Source organism: Macaca thibetana, chromosome 3 (assembly GCF_024542745.1).
Source record: "Macaca thibetana thibetana isolate TM-01 chromosome 3, ASM2454274v1, whole genome shotgun sequence".
Lineage (NCBI taxonomy): Eukaryota > Metazoa > Chordata > Mammalia > Primates > Cercopithecidae > Macaca > Macaca thibetana.
In genome coordinates this window covers 141,526,573-141,553,310 of record NC_065580.1, presented here as the reverse complement: position 1 = coordinate 141,553,310, position 26,738 = coordinate 141,526,573, and the positions used below count along the sequence as shown (strand labels likewise).

At 40.3% G+C, this 26,738-nt stretch overlaps 2 protein-coding genes across 4 annotated transcripts in view; both read right to left on the bottom strand.

Annotated features, from left to right (window-relative positions):
• The window catches only part of LOC126950475 (cytochrome P450 3A8), a 156,738-nt gene that overhangs the window by 6,504 nt on the left and 123,496 nt on the right, over window positions 1-26,738 (bottom strand). Inside the window, exon 14 of one of the 3 annotated variants that reach the window (XR_007724181.1) lies at window positions 8,850-11,965. The exons of the other annotated variants lie outside the window; for them this stretch is intronic. The gene's annotated coding sequence lies outside the window, so the exon portion shown is untranslated. Of the gene's footprint in view, window positions 1-8,849; window positions 11,966-26,738 lie in introns of those variants that run through there. 3 annotated transcript variants of the gene reach the window in all.
• LOC126950476 (cytochrome P450 3A7) overlaps window positions 8,850-26,738 on the bottom strand; it is a 29,751-nt gene continuing 11,862 nt past the window's right edge. The window contains 9 exon segments of the mRNA XM_050784027.1: window positions 8,850-12,120; window positions 15,011-15,173; window positions 16,240-16,466; window positions 17,915-18,075; window positions 20,676-20,742; window positions 21,762-21,889; window positions 22,977-23,125; window positions 24,412-24,500; window positions 24,765-24,878. Coding sequence (XP_050639984.1) covers window positions 12,025-12,120; window positions 15,011-15,173; window positions 16,240-16,466; window positions 17,915-18,075; window positions 20,676-20,742; window positions 21,762-21,889; window positions 22,977-23,125; window positions 24,412-24,500; window positions 24,765-24,878 — 1,194 coding nt within the window. The 3' untranslated portion in view covers window positions 8,850-12,024.

The window sequence follows — 26,738 nt, the reverse complement described above, 5'->3', positions numbered from 1 at the left end:
CAGACTGCTGCACTAGCAGTGAGTAAGGCTCTATGGGTGTGGCACCTGCCGAGCCAGGCGGGAGGGTATCTCCTGGTCTACCGGTTGCTAAGACTCAGTTGGAAGTGCAGAAATCACCCACCTTCTGCGTCAGTCTTGCTGGAAGCTGCAGACCGAGCTGTTCCTATTCGGCCATCTTGGAAGCGCTCCCTTTGATCAATATTTCAAATGTACTTAACCCTGCCTCTAATTGGGTCTGAAAACAGTTGAATCCAATGAAATCAGACTTGCTGGCAGTTAGAGGAAGCTTATTTAGAGAGGTTATAAGGGAAAGAAGAGAGAACAGAGGAGGTATTTGAAATGGGAAGTTTAAAATCACTCTTGAATTTTCTCAAAGTGTTGTAGATACTGAAAGACTTATCCTTGTGTATAAACTAACTAACTCCTTGTCTTTCTGATGTCTTTTTGCTTTTTCATGTGTTGTCTCTAAAATCTCATAAATGCCTGAATGATCACCTCTAGGGGCACGTGGGGAAACTGAGGCTGAGGGAAAGTGAGTGTCAGAAGGGAATGCACAGTCTTTTATCTCTTGTCCATCATCCTTTTCATTTATTTCATGAGCTCGCTCTGGAATTCTAGCAGAATTAGAAAGTTACAGACATCAGGGACCTCTTTTAGTCTAGCGGATTTAGGTAAGTCTGAGGCATGTTTGTTGAGTGAGAAAAGGAGTGAGTGACAGAATGACAAAGTGGACTCGCTTTCCAGTTTCCCAGCTTAACATGGAAGTTCTGAGAAAATGTCGCCTCTACACATTGGACACAGCAAATTACAACACTTGCTAAGCGTTTTCACTGAAACTTAAAAACAAACCTTCCTGTTTCTACATTTCAGGGTTGACACTTTAGCTATGCAAACAAAGGTCCCAGGAATGTGTATCTTGAGGGTACATCTACTAAAGAGCTGACCTGGAAAAGGTGGTGGGGAAATTATTGCTTTTGCAAAGTGAAAAAATATGAAATTCCTGGCCAGTAATTAAATAACAAAGCCCTCACTTGGAAGAATTGGAATCAGAGAAACAAGCCTCAGGTATGCAGGAAAGATGATCTAAGCCAGAGAGCTGACTGCTGCTGCTGGCCCTGTGGACATGAGCTCATAATTTTCCATCCAGGGGCCAGGCCCTGGGCAGAGCATCAGACCAGGTTAGGCACAAAGGCTCGGCCAAAGTTCACAGTCCATGTGGCACATATTACATTCTATTCAGTGAAATTAAATATTTAATAATTTCATCAAATTATCCCCTTTCTAGTGATTTTGTAGCAGGATGAGCCGCAGACAAAACTCCTCAGACACCGAGTTAAAGAAGGAAGGGGTTTATTCGGCCATGGGCATCGGCAAGACTCATGTCTCAAGAGCCAAGCTCCCCGAGTGGGCAATTCCTGTCCCTTTTAAGGGCTCATAACTCTAAGGGAGTGCGTGTGAGAGGGTCGTGATTGATTGAGCAAGCAGGGGGTACGTGACTGGGGGCTGCATGTGCCGGTAATTAGATCGGAACAAAACAAGATAGGGATTTTCACAGTGCATTTCTATACAATGTCTGTAATCTATAGATAACATAACCAATGAGGTCAGGGGTCGATCTTTAGCTACCAGACCCAAGGTGCGGCGCCGGACTGTCTGCCTGTGGATTTCATTTCTGCCTTTTAGTTTTTACTTCTTCTTTCTTTGGAGGCAGAAATTGGGCATAAGACAATATGAGGGGTGGTCTCCTTCCTTAATTTTACATGTGATTCTGCCTTTGTGTAAAAAAAAAAAAAACCCACAAATTCATTTTGTGCTTAAATATCTGACATTGATAGACAACTACTATCTCATCTCAGTTATATCCACTCCCTGCTCAGACTCACCCATAAGCTACAGCCTTTGAAAGAAAAGAAGTAAAGCAGAACCTCTTTGTTCTGACTCTCAAAGCTGCAGAAGATGTCATGGGGAGTAAGAGCTGGGGTAGAGCCATGGAAATACCTTCAGGGAATTTAGCATTTTTTGGAGAGGATTCAAGCAGGTGAAACTGACCCAACGGTAAATACTTGATCTCCCTAATAAAGTGAGTTTCAAAGCTGTCCAAGAGGTAGGGAAAAAAGGCTACTCCAGAGTTCTTGCTATAGAAAGGAAAGTTTGACTCTCATGTACACAGATAACAAGCCACAACCAGGGGATCCTTTTCCTACTCTTAATACTAACTAAATATGACTGTACCTTCCTGGGAACCTACATGGGGCAAAAGGAAAATCTTCTTTATGGTGCTCTCAAAGTCTGCACATCAAATTCTGAACATCAGGTTGCCAATATGCCTGAGATTTGGGCTGTTCAACTGAGGCAAACCTGAGGTTCCTGAGAGTTAGCCAGAGGGCCCTGGGGTAAACCTTGCCATGCTCTGGGTGGTGCCTATACACTGTTTCCGAAGGTATAAAACCTCAGACCTTCCTCCTGAGGAGAAGCATTTTTACTGATGGAACTAAGCTGTTCTTTCCAATCATAAGAAGCGAAAGAGCAAGCTCAAAAACACTCACCTGACGGTAGGACAAAGTAGTTCCCAAAAAAGGCAGAGGTGTGGGCCCTGGAATTCCAAGCTTCTTAAAAAGTCCATGTGAATGGGCTCCATATCTGCAAAGTGAAACAGAAATCAGGTCTCAGGAATTGTGACTTTATAGATATAGGGGCTGGTGAGTCACTGACGGAGGAACTGGAATGCTCAAGAGAAGGAGGTAACATTAAGGCAATAAATGATAACAGTAACTCCGATGGCAATGATTATGTTTGTTCATCAGGTCCTTTCCCGCCTCCACCATGAGACCCCAAAAAGTTGCAATGACTAGCTGAAAGCAGCAGAAGTCTTCATGGTCCCAATCCTGGAATGAATACTTGATAAATGTCCTCAAACCTGAGTGCTCCTGAGAGGTTCAGGCAGTAATTCTTCCAGGGCACTTCAGTCCCTTATGTCTGTTTAGTAAGTGGACTCTTCCCTGATTTGGGGAGTCTCATCCTAGGTAGAAAGGGTGACTTTTTTTTTTTTTTTTTTTGTCTTCATCCGTGATGATGAGATTTTGCATCACTGCATCTACTCAGTCACAGAGGGTCACTGAGAGCCTATGGTGACCCTGTCTTTAGAATTTGCTAAGAGTCATTTATGCTTTCCCTTCCCTCTAAGCTCTGACCCTATTTTAGGATCTGGCCCTTCTTAAACCGTCATTCACAGAGAGGTGTTGCAGGAGTCACAGAGTCCTTATTTCTACAGATTGACAACTGTGCTCCAGGCTTCCATTGGCCTCATAGAAATGCGAGAACCTTTCAGCTACACCTCAGTCTCTGTGGTCAGATAATCTGGTTGATTTGAGCTACTGGGGAGGATGAGTGACTCATAATTCCCTGAATGACAGTGTGCAGAAGAATCACAACTTAAAGAACCAATTTCCAGGACATTCCTCCTCTTGTAGAATCTAGCCTTCCAACTGGTGATATTCATCTGATAAGCACAGTGCTAGTGGTATGGTCTGAATCTGCCCCTACCCAAATCTCATGCTGAAATGTAATCCCCAGTGCTGGTGGTAGGGCCTGATAGAAGGTGATTGTATCTTTGGGGCAGTTTCTCATGGTTTCATACCAACCCCCCTGGGTGTTTTCCTCGTGACAACGAGTTTTTGTGAGATCTGGTGGTTTAAAAGTGTGTGGCGCCTTCTTCCCACTCTCTCCTGCTTCTGCTCAAGCCATGTAAGATCTGCCTACTTCTTCTTCACCTTCTACCATGATTGTAAATTTCCTGAGGCCTCCCCAGAGCAGAAGTTGCTATGCTTCCTGTAGAGCCTGCAGAACCATGAGACAATTAAATCTCTTTTCTTTATAAATTACCCAGCCTCAGGTATCTCTTTATAGCAGTGCAAGAAAGGACTAATATATCCAGGCATGCTCATTTTTTTCAAGGTGATCAATCACAAAGCAGTCAATTTATTGCCTCTGCACATAAGTATCTCTGTAGGAAAACTCATTAAGGCTGGTTCTCCCTATGGCAGGCCTGCATGCAACTCATCTTTGATGGGTCATGTATGGACTCCCCCAACTGGGGTTTCTGGATGTGTGAAGACCTTCCCAGTCTGATATTACTGAGAGGTGGAAGACTGGAGGAAGAAGAAAGGCTGATGGAAGAGGTCGCCATCCATCAATTCAACCTTGAATCTGCTAGTCCCAAAAGATTGGCCCCAGAGAGGCAAATTAGGAAAATGTGGCTGAAAAGTATGGTGTGCATAAATGGATCTATATGCCTCATATGTGCTTTCAGCTGAAAGACAGGCACCTTCTAAAGTCCATGTGCCTTCCTGTTGATAGGAAAGATGCAGTATTCCACATAAGTAACCATAAAATGTTCCAGACAGTTGAATTAAGACCTTGTTTTCTCTTCTTTAAAGGATAGCCCTTAAGGCAGTATAGGTTCCAAACATTCTGTACAAATCCAGTGACTCTGATAATATATGGTAAAATACAACTGAGAAATGGCCTGGAGGCTCGTGTTTGGAGGACCCAGCAGAGGCCGCATAGCCAGGCCCAATAGTGCATTTGGATCCTTGCCCCCAGAACAGTTAGTGGAAGTGTGTGCATCGTCTACTGAAACCAGGGTGGCCTTGGGTTTTCTCACTCCCTTCCTTTGTTGTCACAGCCATGGCAAATCAGTGACACTAATCTCTGCTTCTAAACTTTCTACATGTTACTTGACCTCTCAGGCCAGGATAAACTATTGAGTTAATGTGTCAGCAGCATTGGCCCCCCAAGGAAAGATCTAGGTGAGTGTCTAGACTCACATGGTTCCATGTCAAGGCAGAGGCTGTGCTGGGTAAGCTGTTTAGTTTCTTTCCAGCTCCCCTCTGGTAGAGTAATGCTGCTTTCATTTTCAATGAAGAGGCTAACAGAAAAGCCAGTCATCTATTGCACTTAATTGTGTTGGCCTAAGGAGGGCATGGTCTCCACTATAGCTTCTGACTCCTGGGCTGCACCAGCACTGTCTAAGGCTAAGGTATTGTCTGCCCAGCTGCCTGAATCTGTAATGACCACCCCACAACATGGCAGACCACACACAGAGTGACACAGATGGTGCCCCTGTGTCCAGGCTTGAAGCAGATGAGATGCCAACCTGTTTGCCCTTTGAGTGACGTCCACTGTGGGGCCAGGACCCATGAGTATCTCTTTGCAGTTCTACCCTGAGAGCTGAGGAATATTTTCTCACTTCATACTGATCCTACCTGGATGCCTTTGCTATCGTCACTGGCTCACAGTCTTACCTACTCCCCTGCCCTGAGAGTTTAAGATAACCTGCTAAGCAGGTATATTAAAAAATGAGGTATTAAAATAAACTTGTCAGGCAGGTATATTTACAAAGACATATGCAGTCCTGTCTTAGAAGTATACATTTGTGCATTAGACTAATATTCCTGATATTATTCTGGAAAGGTGATATTATTTTACACACATTTATTGTCACAAATGCTGAACTAACAGCCCTCTTTTGTCATCCAGAAGGAACATGCTGGAAATAGTCTATCTCTAAAAAATTCCGGTTTAAAAACGAATGAATTTAAACCATATCAATTCATTTTGAAATGTTAGAAAATGGAAACCATGTTGCCACAACTCACTGAATTCCTAAGCTTTCCGTGAAAGAATTAAAATGAGGTTTATATTTTCTATTTTCATGTCATTGTGGTTCCCTAGTCTTAATAAAAATAAACTTGTTGTAGAAGTCAAATGTGACAGATTGAGCCTCCACTACCCACAGTGGAAGGTAACTCTTTTCTCCACCTGCTCTAGGATGCCAGGATTCCCACCAGTGAGAGAGTTCGTCCTCCTGTACTGTAACATAAAGGGGAAAAAATGTCTAAAATCCAAATTGGCTTTCATGGCTCCTGCCTTTTCAGGCTGCTAGCAGATTCCCATTAGGTAAGAAATAAAGCTGTATATTAATCCTAGCCTCCCAGAGACTGGAGGAAAAAGATTAAAGCAAAGAATAAATCTTTAAAAACTTCCTCTAAGTCTCCTTTGCTCTAGAAATTAATCATTGCAGGTTAAATAGTTCTGTGTATGACAAGGTGGAGGATTGAGTCATAGGAGGGAGGGGATTTTCAGGAGCATGGCACGGGAAAGAGGGAAGAGCCAAGGGACAGCTTCCCCTGAAGTATTGGTGTTCTCTGGTGCCTCATGTAAATGATATCGTGGGGTGGAAGGGAGGGGAGCAGGAACCACCGGGTCCACAGGGGCAATACATCTGCACATCCCTTCCAGCAGACACAGAACCCAGAAAACAAAGATAAAGCGACAAAAACGCAAGCCACTCCCTCCTGTCCCCAGAATCCCCAGAGCCTGGGAAGGGGATGAGGATCACACTGCCCGTTGTGATCAGTAGTTTGTAATCTGCCTCGGCTGTGTTTCCATAGATTAGTATAGGTCAAGTCTAACCTAATCAGATCACTCCCCCTACAAAATGCTGTCACTAAACCATCCTAGTCACCAAAAATAGAAGGTGGATGGGAGAAATGCTTATTTATTCCTTCAACGATCTGCATAAGAACAATAATAACCTCTCTGTGTTTGTAGCATCCAACAATTGTACTACTTCTCCTTGAACATCTCTTTTGATCTTCTAAGCAGATAAGGGAAAGGGGGCCCGATTAGCACCCCAAGTCCAAGGAAACAGAGGAGAGGAGCCTGGACAGTTACTCACAGATAGAGGAGTACCAGGCTGACAGCCAGGAGAAGCCAGGTTTCCACCGCCAAATTTGGGATGAGGTCCATTGCCACTTTCCTTCTTCAGCTGTCTCCTCTGAGTCTTACTTTCAGCTGCGTGCTGCTGTTTGCTGGGCTGTCTGCCTGGAGCTTCCCTGCCCTGCACAGCAGTCTGAAGCCAAGTTGCTGTAATGTTTCTGTGCTGGAGAAGGAGGCGGGGCTGCAGCTATAGCCAGTAGCAAAGAATTGCACACACCCCTTTGCTGACCTCCTTTGAGTTCATGTTCTATGAGGAATCATAAACAATTTAATCAGTGTTATCGAGGAGTCCAAGGATTCTGATTTCTTACCAGAACACTGAAGTGGAGCCATTGGCATGAAATCTATTAAATCTCCTCTCACCTGCCCTTGTTTCCATGGCTGTCCTCATTCCAGAATACTTGAAATCCATCCCCACAAGCCACACCTACAGATCTTTACCCATGCAATTCCCTCTGCCTGGAGTGTACCTACGCCCCCTAGATGACTCCTATACATTCTTCCAAGCCCAGATAGACAGACCCCTTCTGTTAAAGTCTTTCCTTACGAACCTCCTCACACAGATGTAACCATTTCCTCCTCTGGATGCCTCTTATGCCCCTCACACAGTCCTATTGTCCTATTTCATCTCTACCACCATTGTGGGTTTCTGTGCATGTTTCCCTCAGCAGAGGTGAGCTCCTCAAGGGCACAGTCTGGTATTATTTACTGTCATCACCCTGGTCACTAGCAGGGCTCTATACACACAGTGGGTGACCAGAAAGTGTGGTGGAGTTGACTTGGGTGAGATTGCTGGCCCCTGTGTGTCATCCCCTCTGACTCTGTGGTGATAGCGACGGCCTAATTGTTGCTTGGGACTCAAATGCAGCCAGCAATTGGTCTTGTCTGGAAAGGAAAATAATAGAAGACATGTTCTGCCACTTAATTTCTCATAAGGTAACATAACATGAAGGGACTTACCTGTTGAGAGTTGTACTGAATGTGTCAAGGAAGATACTATGCATCAGAAGAACCCCCAACCACCCTGTGCGTCTCCTCTATTCATTCCTGTATAAAAGCATTCATCATGTATTTTAAAGACTGTGCTCCCAGTACTTAGGGTACAAAATTGACTAAGACCCAGACATTAGCTCAATTGTTTTGATTTGTATATCCCACAAATAAGTGAGAACACGCAATGCCTATATTTCCGTGCCTGGCTTATTTCACTTAACATAATGACCTCCAGTTCCATCCACGTTATTACAAGTAACAGGATCTCATGCTTTTTTCATGGCTGAATTGTACTCCACTGTGTATGAGTAGAGTACTTTCTTTAGCCATTCATCTGTTGATGCACATGTAGGTTTCTTCCAAATCTTGGCAGTTATGAATAGTGGCTGTTGTGAACATGGAAATGAAGATATCTCTTCAATATATGGATTTCCTTTCTTCCAGCCATATACCCAGCACAAGGATTTCTGGATCTTATGTATCTCTATTTTAATGTTTTGAGGAACCTCCAAACTGTTCTCTATAGTGGTTGTACTAATTTACACCAACAGTGTACAAGAATTTCCTTTTTTCCACATTCTCGCTGGCATTTGTTATTGCCTGTCTTTTGGATAAAAACCATTTTAGCTGGAGTGAGATGATATTGTAGTTTTGATTTGCATTTCTCTAATGATCAATGATGCTGAGCACCTTTTCATATGCCTATGTGGCATTTGTGTGTCTTCTTTTGAGAAATGTCTATTTAAATCTTTTGCCCATTTTTTGATTATTAGGATTATTAATTTTTTTCTGAAGAGTTGTTTGTGTTCTGTGTATATTCTTGTTGTTCATCTGTTGTTGGAGTATTAGTTTGAAAATATTTTCTCCCATTCTGTGGTTTGAGTCGTCACTTTGTTGATTGCTTTCTTTGCAGCACAGAAGCTTTTTAACTTGATGTGATTCCATTTGTCCAGTTTTGCCTTGGTTTCCTGTGCTTGTGGGGTATTACTTCAGCATTTTTTGTACAGACCAATGTCCTGAAGAATTTCCACAATGTTTCCTGTAGCAGTTTCATCATTTGAGGTCTTGGATTTCAGTTCTTTTTTTTTTTTTTTTTTTTTTCCTTTTATTGAGACAGAGTCTCACTCTGTTGCCTAGGCTGGGGTGCGTTGGCATGATCTCAGCTCACTGCAACCTCCACCTCTTGGGTCCAAGTGACTCTCCCACCTCAGCCTACTGAGTAGCTGGGACTACAGGCATGCACTACCATGCCCAGCTAACTTTTATATTTTTTGGTAGAGACGGGATTTCATCTTGTTTGCCAGGCTGGTCTTGAAATCCTGACCTCAAGTGATCCACCCGCCTCAGCCTCTCAAAGTGCTGGGATTACAGGCATGAGCCACCGCTCTTGGCCAAATTTCAGTCTTTCATCCACTTTGATTTGATTTTTGTCTCTGGTGAGATATAGGGGTCTAGTTTCATTCTTCTGTATATTGATAGTCAGCTTTCCCAGCACCAGAAGAGACTATCTTTTCCTCAGTGTATGTTCTTGACAACATTGTCGAAAACAAATTCACTGTAGGTGTGTGGATTTGTTTCTGGGTGCTCTATTCTATTTCATTGGTCAACATGTCTGTTTTTATACAAGAATCATGCTGTTTTGGTTACTATACCTCTAGTAGTATAAGTTGAAGTCAGGTAATATGATTTCTCCAGTTTTGTTCTTTTTGCTGAAGATTTGGCTATTCTGGGTCTTTTGTGGTTCTACAGAAATGTTAGAATTTTTTCTTCTATTTCTTTGAAGAATGTCATTGGTATTTTGAGGGATTGTGTTGAATCTCTACATTGCTTTGGGTAGTAGGGACCGTTTTAACAATATTGATTCTTACAGTATGTAAACATGGAATATCCTTCTGTTTTTGTGTCTTCTTTAATTTCCTTCATCAGTGTTTTACAGTATTCATTGTAGAGATCTCTCTCTTCTTTAAGTTAATTCCTAGGTATTTAGTTTTATTTGTGGTATTGTAAAAGGGATTTTTTTATTTTTGCCAGATTGTTCACTATTTGCATATAGAAATGCTACTGATTTTTGTATGTGGATTTTATATCCTGCAACTTAACTGAGTATGTTTATCAGTCCTAATAGTTCTTTGGTGGAGTCTTTAGGTTTTTGCAAATATCATTTGGAATTATCATTTGGAAGACTTTTTCAAATATCATTTCTAAACATTACTTGGAAATCATTTGAACATTTTCTTGCTTCCTGGCACAGAATGTGTCCTAGGCTTGTCTTGAACATTCTTAACCCTGGCCCTGGAATCAGGCATTTCTCTAAAGAGCTCTGGTTCCTTTCCGCAGAAAATGGTATTCATAAGCGAAGATCTGAGCACTAAGTGTACTCATTGGTATTGAAATGTCATTGTTACCTAGCCCTATCAGTGAAGAGAAGTAGGAAATATATGGGTTTTTTTGTACACACACACAAACACATACATACATGTATGTCTATCTAATGATCTTGTCCTCTATCTGTTATCTATCACCTATCTACCCATCTATCTATCTAGAAGGGTATGAATATACACGAATACATCCATTCCAACCTAATTTCATAGGATTCATGCTGATTTTCTCCCTTTCTGAATCCATGACTCCCTTCTGCAAAGGTGAGAAGCCTGGCTTCCATCGTCCTTAATATATTTACTTATTTGATCAATTCCCTTTATGTAGCCAAACCTCACCCATTGGTTCCCACTCATGGATGCCCTCCTCACCTCACGTGGATTCTCCATGCCATATTTAGGCTCTGGCTGCTCTTGTAGGCCACCCCTCTGTATGGACCCCTTCTCTGCTTTCCTGGACTCCCACACCCAGGCAGGTTGTTTCCACATGAACACCCACTTTGTCCTCATCCTACCTGGTCTCTGACTTGGAACCACCATGACTCTCTTCTCTACCTTAATGTGTGGCCACCATCTGGCTGCCACCCACCTAATGCCTCTAGGACTAAATTATTCAGAAAGGGAAAATAAAGGAAGAAATAGGAAAAGAACAGGAATGAGTATTTTTAGCCTTGTTGCCCAATCAATTGACCAATCAACTGTTTTTTATTAAGTGTTGTTTGCATTAAGACAGTTGGGAGTTGAGGATGGAATGCAAGAGATGTAGGAAAACATGTTTCCTGTCTCCCAGAAATATCAGGGGAGATGGGCTGAAAATATTAAATCAAAACTAATAATATAATAATGGCTTCAGTTATATGTTACAAAATATATATGCTACAAAAAGGTGTAATTTTTTTTTTTTTTTTTTTTTTTGAGATGCAGTCTCACTCTATCACCCAGGCTGGAGTTCAGTGGGGTGATCTTGGCTCACTGCAGCCTCTGCTTCCCAGGTTCAAGCAATTGCCTGCCTCAGCATCCTGGGTAGCTGAGATTACAGGCATGTGCCACCATGCGTAGCTAATTTTTGTATTTTTAGTAGAAATGGGGCTTCACCATGTTGGTCAGGCTGGTGTCGAACTCCTGGCCTCAGGTTATCTGCGCCTTGGCCTCCCAGAGTGCTGGGATTATAGGCATGAGCCACTGTGCCTGGTCAAAAATGTCATAATTAAACTATGAATATTCTTTCTAAACAATGGGCAAAGTCGTAGTGGATTAACTCTCACCTGTGTTAATAATCAAACTGGAATTCTGACGAAGGCCTCACACCAACAGTGACTACAGTGATCAAAATATTTACTTGTTGGTTCTCAGTCATTCAGTTCTATAGATTTCTCCTTAATGTGCAGGAAAGCATACGATAATACTCTTGTAAAGAGGTTTTTATTGATTAGCTTAATATAAAACTTACTATAGAATACTCCAGATATAACATGTGATATAAATGCCACTGTTAGAGCCATCAAAATAATTCTTATTTTCATTAATGATTGTGGATGAAATTATTGAGAAATGTTTATTCTGTTATCAGAGCTCAGGAGGAGTTAATGGTGCTAACTGGGGGTGGTGGAGATAGTCCTATCTGTGAGAAGCAGAGAAGCCAAATCTACTTCCCCAGCACTGATTTAGTCATCACCTTTATATTACCAAGTATAACACTCTATACAGACCATGAGAGAGCACAATACATGCAGAGAATCCCTGGTTATTTATGCAATACATTGGATGAAGCCCATCTTCATTTCAGGGTTCTATTCACAAAGTAATTTGAGGTCTCTGGGGTTCTGGGGCACAGCTTTCTTGAAGAGCAAAGCAGAAGTCCTTAGGGAAATCAGGCTCCACTTACGGTCCCATCCCTTGACTCAGCCGTTAGAACAATGGGTTTTTCTGTTTTAAGAATTCCTCCAAAGCTCAATTTCAGGGGGATCTGCAACAGTTAAACAAGCATATTGAGAAGCATTAAATAAAGCAAAAGTAGAAAGTATAGCATCAAAGTAAAAAAAATGCATTAATGACAATAATACTTTGTAAACATATAAAAACTACTTTCAGCATTATAAATCTTGGATTCTTTATACTTACTCAATAAGATGTGTGAAGATTGGATAATGAGAGCATTCATCATCAATCATTTAACAGAATATTTATGGAGCACCTATTCTGTACGAGGCTTGACCTGAGACAAATTCATGGGAACCCATGTTCTTTTTTGATTTAAATTTTAAGAAAATAGATGAGTTTTAAAAATTTAAACCAGATTATTAGATATAATGCTAAACTATTTTTAAAGCATTTTATGAAGTTAATTTGGTGTATGTTGAAACTTGCAAGGTAATCCTAACTGTTGTACATTTTATTTATATGGACAGTCTTCAACTTCCAGAGTCCAGTAATTCCTCCCAATGGAACCCATCTAGTGTAAAGATGGGAAGACACCTTCAGGAAGCATCATCGTTTTATTTTTTAACATTTTCTCTTGGTTTCCAAGGGTAGTGCAAGTGGGGAACCTCTCAATTCTTACAGTGTTTTGACTCAACTTTTAGCCCCATTCTTATTGAGACACTGCTTCAGTGTTGAGGGAACACAGCAGAGTGATATTCTGATCTCCATGGAGTGATGGGCAATCAAGAAGTGCCAGCTTGGGACTTACAAGTGAGTGCCTTCCCCATCCCAGGTGTGCCAGAGGACCACTTTCTCTCAGGGCTGAGTCCCCTGTCTGAGTACACATGCAGGATAGCTACATAGCTGGCCTAAAGCCACAAATAATGTGGAATATGGAAATAATATGGAAACCATCTCTATCTTCCTCCTCTCCTATGTAGAAAGCCTGCTTAAGGGGTGGAGTTGCTTAATAAATACATGAGACCTAGAAATAAGATTTATAGGGTCTTACTTAATATGAATAAATGACATCTATTTTTTAACTTCTTCAGAGAAAAGATTCCAAATCTTTCTACAAATATAATACCTTATTATTTAAAAGTTTTCAAAAAGCAAGAATACATTTTCCCTGCAGACAGACAGACATGCACGTGGACATGTCACATACACACACATGCAAATACATGAATGTCATTTGCTAAATGTTCACATTAAAAAACTTAATATTTGTATTCAAGCCAGTCGACTGCACATCACTCCTTAAACATTTACCAAATGACCAAATGCTTGAATTAGATAAGGTCACTTGCAAGGCACCACTGGGATATTTTAAAAGGAATAAAATAAGAGGATTTATTATTTTTTTTGTAGTTATCTAAAAAAATTTTATTTATTTTTTATTATACTTCAAGTTCTAGGGTACATGTGCACAATGTGCAGGTTTGTTATATATGTATACATGTGCCATGTTGGTGTGCTGCACCCATTAACTCGTCATTTACATTAGGTATATCTCCTACTGCTATCCCTCCCCCAACCCCATGACAGACTCTGGTGTGTGATGTTCCCTTTCCTGTGTCCAAGTGTTCTTATTGTTCAATTACCACCTATGAGTGAGAACATGGGGTGTTTGGTTTTCTGTTCTTGCGATAGTTTTCTGAGAATGATGGTTCCCAGCTGCATCCATGTCCCAACAAAGGATGGGAACTCATCCTTTTTTATGGATGTATAGTATTCCATGGTGTATATGTGCCACATTTTCTTAATCCAGTCTGTCATTGATGGACATTTGGATTGGTTCCAAGTCTTTGCTATTGTGAATAGTGCCGCAATATACGTGTGCATGTGTCTTTATAGCAGCATGATTGATAATCCTTTGGGTATGTCCCCAGTAATGGGATGGCTGGGTCAAATGGTATTTCTAGTTCTAGATCCTTGAAGAATTGCCACACTGTCTTCCACAATGGTTGAACTAGTTTACAGTCCCACCAAGCGTGTAAAAGTGTTCCTATTTCTCCACATGAGAGGATATTGTTAATGGAAGGGGGAAGACATTCTTAGATACAGATAAAATATAGAGAACAAAACTCAATGATTTAATGGCAAATTATGAAATTATGTGATAATAGCCTCCAGTAACCAACAACAGAGCAAAAGAGTAAATGAGCCCTGGACTAGGTGGAGAAGACACCTTGGAGGGGCTTGGGAATTGAACTAGGACTTGAAAGATAAGAACAGAATGAGGAGAAGAAAGGGAAGAAGATTAATAGAGTTATAATTGGGTTGAAAAGGAGCCCAGTTGGATGGAGCTAGGCATCTGGAAGGTGAGGTCAGTAAGGATGGCCTTGGACTATGGTAGTCCTTCATATCCAATAGAAATACCTTAAATTAGTCATTTTCCACCTTGGCTTCACATGAGAAGCAATTGGGGAGCTTTTAAAGCCACACTCTGGGCAAATTAGTTTAGAATTTCTGAGATGTCCCAGGCATAATAAATTTTTAAAGCTCACTGGTGATTCCAGTGTACAGCTAGTGGTTGGGAGCCACTGTCATGAGAAAGCTTCCTCAAGTTCTGGGAAGGAATAGCACCATTCAAAAGTCAAAACAAGATAATAATTGCACCTCATTATTGCATGAAATACTTCCCCATCTTTCCAATAGACTTGAAACTGAATTTAAACTTTGTTCAAGTTCAAGGAGACTGCAGATAATCATGCCATGCTAATCTACGTGGAATTTACATGATGTTTTTAATGGAGGCTTTTGACCTCCAGAACTGAAGCACCCTTAAAGATCATAGATGGGTCCAAAGAGATTCCTTGGCCCATAGAACAAATTATTAAAAGATTAAATGAGTGTATTCTTTTTTAAATATATAGACCCTTCAGTTAAAATAATTCTTAATAAAACATTATTAATACAGAAAATTGACTGACCTGTGTTTCTTTACAGGGTTTGAAGGAGAAGTTCTGAAGGACTCTGATTAGAGCAAGTTTCATGTTCATGAGAGCAAACCTCATGCCAATGCAGTTTCTGGGTCCATTTCCAAAGGGCGTGTATATGTAAGGATCTATGTTGTCCTTGTTCTTCTTACTGAACCTGGTTCCATATTGGTAGATATTTTAAAAGTTAATGACATAATACCCCTAAGGGTTACATGTTAGGGTTTCTTACTTAGGGCCCACTCCTCTACTAGTAGTACACAGTATACTTTTGTGGGCTGGTCATTGAAATCCGGCTATGCCTATTTTGCTATGAGAATTGTAAGTTACAGATCCTTTCTACTCTCCTTACACTATAGGAGGTTTCTGTCTTATTGAGATGAGATAAATAGTGTTGCAAAGGGTATTTATTTCTAAATGCTCAGATTATATTCAGGGTGGTGATGTTTTCACACTATAAAACTCAAGTAAGTGATGAGACTGACTGATGGAAAAGTAGATTCCTGCCTCAAGTCACACTTATGTTGGTCATAAGGAAGGAAAAGAAGAAATCGTCTTGCACTACTTCAAAATTGTTATTTTGCACTTTCCTTTTCTCCTCTCCTCTCTTGTTTTTCTAATTCTCCCCCTTCTCCTCCCTACCTTGTCTTATCCCTCCTTTCCTCCTCCTCCTCCTTCCTCTAATCTCCATCTCTGCCTCTTTCTCCCCAGCTCCTCCACAGAATAGTTTAAGTCAGATAATTTACATGGGCATATGCTACTGTACCAGTGCAAAGCAGTATCATCACTGCTTTCTTTGTCTATCTCTTCCACTAAGCTATGAATTCTTTGAAGATTGGACCCATGGTTTTTACTCAAATTTGATTCCAGAAGATTTGATTATATTAAGGAAAAAATATTCATTTGTAGGACATAATAGTAGCATTGTGATCATATGTTTTTAAAAGAGTCCTTATATTTTGGACTCTTATGACCCCTAAGGATATAATTTATGACCTTCATCTTAAATTGCTGGGACTGTGGGTGGCTATAGTTTTCTTTTATCTAGTCTATGGTTTGTAAGTGTGACAATGATCAATTTCATGATAAAAAAAAAAAACTTTTAAAAGTAAAAAGATAAGCAAATGATTGTACAAGCCCATGACTGTCCTGTAGATTAAGAGAGGCAGAATATGCTTGAACCAGGCTGGTTCAGGGAGGGCTCCTTTCCCAGGGCCTTGTACCTTTCAGGGAGGAACTTCTCAGGCTCTGTCCAGTACTTTGGGTCATGATGAAGAACATAGCTTGGAATCATCACCACCACCCCTTTGGGAATGGACATCCCATTGATTTCAACATCTTTTTTGCAGACCCTCTCAAGTCTCATAGCAACTGGGAATAATCTGAGCGTTTCATTCACCACCATGTCGAGATACTCCATCTGTAGCATAGTATCATAGGTGGGTGGTGCCTGGAAAGAAAGAAGCAGATTTGGATAAATTGAGATTTTGAATTAACTTTTTAACTCAGTCCATGCAGTACTGTTGAAGTGTTAGAAGCTCCAGAGAATAAGTCATACTGGTAAAGGATTGTACCATTCATAAAGTGTTTTAATAACTGTCATGCCCATTGATGTGCTCAATGGCCCACTGAGATGTGTGGAGGAGTTATGAAAGCGGGAGACTTTCGGGACAGCTCTCACCCCAGAGACTGAAATCCTTAGCATAACCATGTAGTGTTTTTTCTTTCTCATGGAAGCAAGTGTGACTAATAGGCTATGACCACTAGCATCAAATACAATATGACGAAGTGATTGTCCCTTTCAAAAAGAGGTCACATGTCTGTAACCAAGAAAGTGAAAACAGATAGAAAAAGCAAGTTCTCTGTACCACACAAGGATTATTGGTCAAAGTCCTGCTTCATAACTCTCTTTGTTATATATGCAAACAAAAACAGTTACAAAGCAGGATTTGTATTATATATATATGTGTGTGTGTGTACACACACACACACACAAGCAGGGCTTTTGTTATACACTTAAAATGTGGAAACACTATATTATATAAAATCTCTATGAATAATTTGAGGACAAACTAGTCCCTTTCTATCCCAAATATGACAAAAGAAGGTTCTGATTGGATGTTACCAGTGCACATGATTAAAGTGCTAGGCAAAGTTATGAAGAGGATAGAACCCCACACAGCCCTGTCCTCACTTGCTGAAACAGTCTCCTAGTTGTTGCTTCAGGGCTGGACTGTAATCTCTAAAGAACATCCCTTTGTGTTCACCTCACTGCCATATGAGGGCCAGCCCAAAAGCCTTGTCTCTTCATACCACAAAGAATCCCAGTTTTGGCAGAGGTCTGAAAACAGTATGGTTGATATGCACCTAGTACTTGATATTATATTTGGAAGGCAGTATTATAGAGTTTAAGAGTTTAGCTCAAGGGTCAGGTACGCTGGTTCTAGCTTTGCTTCTTCAACAGTGGCTACCTGATTGAGACAGCTGTGCGGCAGAGCTGAGTCAGCCTGCACAGCGCACCCAGGGCCAGGCTCCCTCAGACCCCAGCCAGACCAGAGCAAGTCCTGCCAATATCAGCAGAGCTTACTATCAAGATGTGTGAGCAATATGCTTATCGTTAAATGCCACTGAGTTTTTTGGATGTTTTTTACTTAGCATTATTGTGGTAATAGAAAGCAGATGAACCAGGGAGAGGACTGTTTTACAAAGATCTTATACTTCTGCCCAATAGCAACAATTCCCTATGTTTCTTTTTTTTCATTTTCAGAACCTTCCTACATATTGTGAGTGAAACAATCATGATTATGCTTTTTATAAAAATTCTCCTGGGAAGTGGCGAGGAGGCATTTTTGCTAAGGTGTCACCTCCTCCCTCCTTCTCCATGCATCATCCACTCACCTTATTGGGTAAAACTGTATCAATTTCCTTCTGCAGTTTCTGCTGGACATCAGGGTGAGTGGCCAGCTCATATATAATGAAGGAGAGAACACTGCTCGTGGTTTCATAGCCAGCAAAAATAAACATAATTGATTGGGCCATGAGCTCCAGATCAGACAGAACTGAAAGGAGAGGAAAGACATTTCAGGTAAATCAGGTCAGTGTAGGGCATCACAGTTTAGATGAAGAGAAATCTAAATGAAGTCCTCAAATACCTAGGGGAAAAAATAGAAAAGCAATTCAGAGTCTCACTGCGGGTGGCTTCACTCTGATGTGTGTCTTACAGAGCCACAACAAGGCAAATAATTTTAATCCAGTTTTCCCCAAGGTCGTCAAAAATGTAAATGTGGGCCATCCACTCCTCCTCATGCCATCCCTGCCACCTGCACAGCTGGGTAATTTCCAGAGAGAGCGTTTCTGCATAATATATTCAGTGTTATGGGTGTGCTCCTTGAATGATCCTAAAAGTACTTTATTGTAAATTAATATGGGGTAGTCTTCTCTCCCAAGAAAAATGTAATTCATTTTAGCTACAATATACCTTGACAAACTTTGAGAAAAATTGCAACATTAATGGTTAAATGTATGGAAAATTAAAGGACCTTTCCTGTAGATATGTTTGAGGCCAATATTGGAATACAGACCACCTCTTGTTACTCAAAGTGTGGTCTATGGGTCATAAACATCTGGGAGCTAGTTAGAAATGCAAAACTGAGTGCGGTGGTACACACCTGTAATCTGAGCACTTTGGGAGGCCAAGGCGGATGGATCACCTGAGGTCAGGAGTTCAAGACCAGCCTAACCAACATGGAGAAACCCCGCCTCTACTAAAATACAAAATTACCCAGGCATGGTGGCACATGCCTGTAATCCCAGCTACTCGGGAGGCTGAGGCAGAAGAATCGCTTGAATCTGGGAGGCTGAGGTTGTGGTGAGCCGAAATTGTGCCGTTGCACCCTAGCCTGGGCAACAAGAGCAAAAACTCTGTCTCAAAGCAAAACAACAGCAACAAAAACAGAAATGCAAAATCTCAAACTCCACCATTGAACTACTGATTCAAAATCTGAATTTCACAAGATGCAGTAATTTGTGTGCATAGCCCATCTTGAGAAGTATGGCTTGTATCTTTGATGCATCAGCTGGTAGATCTAGGCTATAGGTCTCAGAATTGACTATCTCAGGATGTACAGCAATTGGAGATGGACAAAAAGCTAGATGAGTGGTGATTGTCTGTAGTCTGATGAATGGCATTAAAATAGCATAAGCTTCTGTCATTACAAGTTGGCACCCCCCTTGATTTTTCTCCTGAGAGAAGCTCAGGGTGGTCCATCATTGGTCTGTTTGATCAGGACTGGATTAGGACATTTAAAGACCTGGAACACAGAAATAAATATGACGCCTGCTCCAACTACATAATTCACAACCAAAAGCCATATGAAAGGAGTGTGAGAAATGTCGACAAAGCTGTGATTTACCGGTGAAGATTTCTGTGATGCAGTTGTGGGTAAATTCAACTATCTAATACGTGTATTCAGTTACCATGAACCTGATGATACTGATGCAAAACTGAACTATAATCTCAAAGTTTAGAGCTCTGCTGTCCAATATGGTAGCCACTATCAAAATGTGATTATTTAAAATCAAATTTTAGTCAATTAAACTTAAATACAATTAAAAATTTTTCATCAGTGGCACTAGCCACATGTGCAGTGCTCAATAGCTATATGTGTCTAGTGATTTCTAGATGAAACACTAACACGATAGGCTATTTCGTTTATCACAGCAAGTTGTAATGGGATAGATAGATGAATAGACAGATGAGAGATAGATACGTAGATAATCAATAAGTAGATAAATAGATGATAGATGGGTAGATGATAGATAGATAGATAGATAGATAGATAGATAGATAGATAGACAGACAGACAGAAGTAGTTGTAGACATGGACATATTTAAAGCAGTATGCTGAAGTCAGCCTACTCCTGCTCTCTGGAACCAATTATTAAATATTCAGGAATTTTGTGACATGATTGCCAAACCTTGGTGACTTGAAATTGAACATGGTCATCATTTTGCCACTGTCATGGTAATAATGACCAGTGAAAATTGTACATGGATTTTAAAACTAGTAGGTGAAAGATTGAAGACAAAGAGGATATTTACACGGTCTCAGAGGTTTTCCCCACAAGTTACTTACCCTTTCCAAAGAAAAAAATAACTTTGTAGTAGATTAACCTGGTGAACACACTTTCACCAAATATTACCAGTTAAAATCACCCTTATTAGGACAGCATGCCTCCTGATTGGATGTTAGATGCATTAGGCTGCTGCAAAAGTAATTGCGGTTTTTGCGATTAAAAGTAATCACAAAAATCGCAATTACTTTTGCAGAAACCTAATAAATTTCCAGGCAGAAATTTTAATTCTGTGGATGTGCAGGAGGCTGAAACTGCCATTTGATCTTATGTAGGTGATTCACAGACTGCTGACTCTGGCATGCCAGGTTTCCTTAGGGTTGCCCTTTAAGTTTAGAACATGGCTATCTATGCCTGTATGCCTCTAGAAAGTGCCTCCAGCTACCATTTGTAACATCCAAAACCTGTGTCATTCTGCTATGTGGCAGAAATTCTCATCTTCCTGGAATACTTCCTGTATATTTTCAGAACAAGGACCTTCCTCTGAGTGCCCCACCAGGAGCCCCCAGAAGCACTCTTTGGATACCTTTGTGGGACTCAGTGTCTTTCGAATTCTGAGAGTCAATCATCAGCTGAAGGAAATCCACTCGGCGCTAGAAGCAAAAAGAGAAATTTTATTGACAGAAAGTGACTCATGAAGTCAGAAGTTAATCGGAAGTGCAGTCCTCAACCTCCCTTCTGAGAATATGGCCCCTTGAAGACTGGAAATCTGATGGGTGTTGCCTGAGTCACCAGTGAAAAAAATATCCATCTAAATCCTTGGAAAGCAGGATGTTTTCCCGAAACAAATCTGGATAAAATGTTCAATTGCTTTTTGGTCTTTTCCGTGGTCCTAACTGCATACCCATGAAGAAGTCCTGGACGTTTTATTCTTCTGTCTTCTTCTTCACCAATATCCACAAAGATTATTCTCCTGACATTTCCAGAACTTATCAGCAGCTTTGGTGGGAGCATCTTCAAATACTCCAACATTCCCCAAATCTATACAATCTTCCGTGATACCTGGGTTACCCATTCCTACCTCCCTGACCTGCAGACATCCTTTGGCTGGCCTCTAGGGCTGATGAAGGCAAAGCTGAGTTAGCCAGCCTTGCAGCCTCAATTCCTGGAGAAGACGCCTGTTCACTTGAGGCTGTGAGAGGGCTCAAACGTAACACACACTACACTCCAGGAGGTGGCCTGATAGGGCCTTTCATTGGAGAATGTTTGAAATAACAGGCTTGTACTTGAAATGATTCTTTAGCAATCTATGATCTAGAGAAAGCATAATACCAATAAAATATATTTCCAAACAGTAATGTTTATCCTTTGGCAATTTATTGAAGGGAAGTAGTGTGATAAAGTTTTATGTGAATAATATTTATGCCATGACATACTAATTGTGGTGCCTGATATCAAATTTTAAGTGCTATCTCTGACTCGTTCTCATATCTCCTTCCCCAAACTCCGCTTTCTGCATTCCTACCAAATCAATTATCTTGCTCTAAGAATGAGTACTCTTTATGTTAAAATATTTCTCTACAAACAGACAGGGAAGTGCACCAATCATATGTATATTAACAAAAAATTATGAAAAACTAAACATCCACCTATAACTGCCACCATGTTTTACCTTTTGTGTCTCTTTGAGGCGACCTTCTTTCATCCTCTTTACAGATTTTCTTAGAAAACTTGTAACTTTTCTTGGAAACACAGTGATATTTAATGCTTCAAAAATTGGGGTAAGGAATGGAAAGATTTCTGTAGGAAAAAAAAAAAACCCACAAAATGAAACCATTGTGAACGTGCAAAATTTACCTGGAGCAATTCTAATTTTCTCTACCCATCAGAAGAGTAAAATACATCAAGGCTCTCAACTGGAAGCCATTCTTTCTATGAGTTTTGCCCTCTCACAGGCCAGTGGCTGAGCAAGGGCAGGTCTATGCATAGGGACCACCACTACAGCAGTGAGATCAGCAGCCCCTTGTGCATCTTTTGAATGATGAAACAACCAAAATTCAGTGCCCAAGTCTCTTTGCCTTTATCTATTGAACTAGAGTCTCTTAGGATAACCCAAATCATAACCTGCTGTTTAAATTAATCATGCTGTTCAAGAAATAGCAGGTAGTCAAGATAGAAATAACACAGTGTATCTCGGTCACCTATCATGGAATAAAGCTAAAATCAAAGTAAAGAAAATTGGGAAACTCACACATATGTGAAAGTTAAATAATAAACTTTTAAGTAACCAATGAGTCAAAGTGGAAATTAAAAGGGCAAATAGAATGTGTTTAGAACTGAACAAAAATTAAGATGTGATAGGCCACAATCTGATGGTATTTGGCAAAGAAGTGCTCAGAAGAAAATTTATAGTTGTAATGTCTAAATTTACAAGAACAAAAAGTCACAAATCAATAATCTACATTCATGCCACAACACAGTAAATGAAGAAGGGCAAACTAAGCCTGAAGCCAGCAGAAGAAAGAAAATAATACAGACTAAAGTACAAATTCATGAACTAGAGAATTAAAAAAAAAAAACTAACAAATGAATATCATTTCTATGAAGCATCCAGAATAGGCAAATCTATAGCGGCAGAGTGTTGATTAGTGGTTGCATATGACGACAGGGTTTGTGGCAGGGGGTTGATAACTAAAAATGTACGCGGTCTCTAGACTGACAAAAATGTTTTAAAGTTTACAATGGTGCTGGTCATATATATCTTCAAATGTACTACAAATCATTAAACTGTATATTTTAAGTGGATGAATTACATGGTGATTTACATATCAATAAAGCAGTTATTTTTAAGAGAGAGAAAGAGAAAAGGAAATGGTAGTCCACATACTTATTGAGAGAAAGAAAGGATCTAATGAATTGAATCTTAAAAGCTTCTTGGTGTTTTCCACAAAGGGGTCTTGTGGATTGTTGAGAGAGTCGACGTTCACTCCAAATGATGTGCTAGTGATCACATCCATGCTGTAGGCCCCAAAGACGCTGAGTGGAGAAAGATGTGGAAAATTAAAATCAGCACCTCTTTACCATCCTTCCACTATATGTGCAACAGGAAACCCACATGTCCAGTAAAGACAGACAAAGAGCCACAGACTTTCAGAACTATCTACTGGATCATGTCCCATCGCACTCCATCAGATGGTGGTTATTGGGTGCCAGTGACACAGCTGGCCCTACACTGGGGGTGATGGAGACTCTGAACTGAGTTATACTTACCTCTGAGATCAAGGAGCCCATCATAGGAAGACAGGGACCCACTATCAGAGAACTGGAGTAGCATGTGTTGAGTGTGGATGATACAAGATGTGTAAGCAGTGTGCTTCAGCAGAACAAGAGGAGAAAAATTCACTTTTCCTAAGGGGCTCAAGACAGGTGACATTGCATGACTACAGACTCTACGCCCAGAGCTGATTCTTCTTCAGCACTTCACAAAATAGCAACACCCTGTTCTGAGCTCCCAGAAATATCGTCCTTATTCTCTACACTCCCTGCTCAAGATTTGGAAAGTCTCACTATCCCCAGTTCTTGTGAGCTGAGATTGCCCTGTTGGCAGAATCATTTTAGTAAAATATAATGACCAGCAATGTCCTGGTTTAAAGAAAATCACTAAAAATTGATTTGGAAATTCCTATAGCTGAGTGACCACATATCTCTGGTCTGCCCAGGACAGGCGCAGATTACACGTGTTGTTCCTGCATAATTGAAGCACATACCAATGTAGACAGCAAATGATAGGCTTACCCTGCCTATAGCATTTATAGGACCTTGTCTCTTTAAGACTGGAGAAAAAAGCAGTGTTGGGAATGTTTAATATATAGTATTCTACTGATATCCTCAGAAAAACCATGAAAGGGTCAAAATTATTCAAAGTTCTCCATTATAACTTTCCCATCGTACTCACTGCTAACCAATAGATACCAAGTGCCTTCCCCTTCCACCATCCCATACACGCCATGCTTAAAACTTTGGTGCAATCACACATTTCCCCCTCTACAGTATGCATTTAGTCTTCCAGAACATTCATGTTGACAATTTAATGGATAAGTAAATCCTGGTCCATGTGCTTATGGGAGAAGACCTTTTTCCCCCAGCTACCCCACCTCCTCTTGGGAGTGGGCCTATCTTGGGAGACCCATTGAAGTTGCAATACCACAACCTTCCTTTTGTCTGGTGACTGGAATAACCCAACAGTGGGAATATCAACTCCATGGCAGTCAGCTTGAGGGGTTCATGACACCTCAGAACCCCATGGCTGCGCTTCTACTTACTCCTTCAAGGTGACAGGCTTGCCTGTCTCTGCTTCCCGCCTCAGATTTCTCACCAGCACGTCTCCATACTGGGCAATGATAGGGACCATCTAAGCACAAAACACAACACCACCCGTAGTAAAATGTGCAGACTCTAGTCCCAGAAGAACATGGCTTTCCCCGGCACGGAGCAGTAAGTGACATTTTATAATGAATTTTGTGATGTCTTTTCTGTACATAAAGATAAAAGACCATTTTTAGGAAACTCAAATTCAGCAGACTACCCCTTGGAAAGAAACTGTGATCTTACTTTCTACCTGTCCCCACCTGATTCATTCTTAAGTTTCTAATTAAAACTAATGTTATTTTCATACCTCTTTGAGTTTTCCACTGGTGAAAGTTGGAGAGAGCAATGACCGTATTCTCTTCCATTCTTCATCCTCAGCTACAGTGATGGCACTTTTCATAAATCCCACTGGACCTAAAGGCTAGAGTTCAAAGCAGAAACATTTTGTCCTGTTTCAGTTGTGGAGATCTCCATGGTTGTAGAAAATGTTAAACAGGCATCACATATTTAACAAATATTTAGTGACTGTCTACTAGGTGACAGGCCCTATGCTAGATGCTCAATAGAGATTTATCCCAGATGCCCAGTGTCCTGGGATGTATTTGTGTGTGGGGGCAGTGTTCGGGAGACCCAGCCACCTGATGTGGTCTCCAGCCTGTATATCCCAGTCTCCTTTTACATACAAATTCTCCACATGGTAGGGAACCTGTTCTTCCAGTGGAATAGTCAGGATCAACACCTAGCACTTGTGCAGTGTAGAGAGAGAGTGGTGACAGAGAGGCAGGTGGCTTTGGTGTACTGTATGTTGCCTCAGACGAGCTCTGTCTTTATGTTCACCTAAACCATGGTCAACATGAAAAAGAGGTGCCTCGATGTGGTGGTTTTAAAAAAATGGTAGGTAATAGTTTCAAAACTAGAAACATATTTTGAAGAAATAATGCAATTCTATGAACATTCTTTTCTCTTAGTTTTTTATTTCATGGATAGAAAAAAAGAGAAAGAGATAATTATTTTTGCCTAGTTGGAACTGGCCTATCAAGCCAGCATGTTTGAAACTTTCTTTCATCTTCCATAGCCATGTTTTGTTTTATAATGAGTACTTACAGCAGTCTTTTATGTTAAAAATTCAGCAAACTAGGGAGAGAAAGTTCCTCAATTTGATAGAGGGAATCTACAAAAAAAACCCACTTCATCTAAATCATGCTTAATCATGAAAGACCAAATGTTTCCTTCCTAATATTAGGAACAATTAAAAAATTCACCACATTTACTTGACTTTATACTGGGAAATCCTAGTGCAATAGACAAGGAAAAAGAATTAAAAGGCATACAGATTGGAAAGGAAATACAAGAATTGTATATTTTCAAGAGACATAACTGTCAGTGTCTAAAATCTCAAGGAATATACAAAAAGACTTCTAGAAATACTAAGTTCTGCAAGGTTCTAGGATACAACATCAACAAACAACAATCAAGCATGTTTCTGTGTACCAACAATCAATATCTGAAAACACAAGAAAAACATAGTATTTACAGTCACTCCAACAAAAATGAAATACTTTAGCTATAAATCTAACAAAACATGTACAGGATCTCTATGCTGAAAACTACAAATTGTTAAAAACAATCAGAAAATCTAAGGACTTGGAGACGCATGCTATGTTCATGAATTGAAAGACCATAGTATAAAGACTTTCCCTAAATTGATGTATACACAATTCAATTCTTGTCAAAATAACAGCATGTTTATTTGTAGACACTGAGAAACTCATTCTTAATTTTTATGGAAAAGCAGAGGACCAGGAGGAGCTAAAATAAATCTGAAAAAATAAGTCAATAAAAGTGGGAAGATTCACTCTACATGATGTTAAGAATTACTGTACAGCTAGTAGAGTCACCAGTTTGTTATTGGTGGAAGAATAAACACAGTGATCAGTGGGACAGAATAGCAAATGACAAATGCAAAGAAACATGCCCAATTGATTTTTAGCAATATGCCCAACTTTCCAAAAATGGCTTTGGAACAACTGGATGGCCATAAGCCACAAAAAATGAACCTTGATCTAAATCTCATACCTTATGCAAAAATAACACAAAATAATAGAGTTACATTTAGTAAAGCATTACATTTTATGACTTTTAGAAAAATTGGCAATATAGGAAGGAGGGCTAGGCAAAGAACTTTCAGACTTGACACCAAAAGCACAATCCATAAAAAAAATTAATACATTGGCATCCTCAAAATAGAAAGACATTTTCACTGATAAAGACCCTGTCAGAG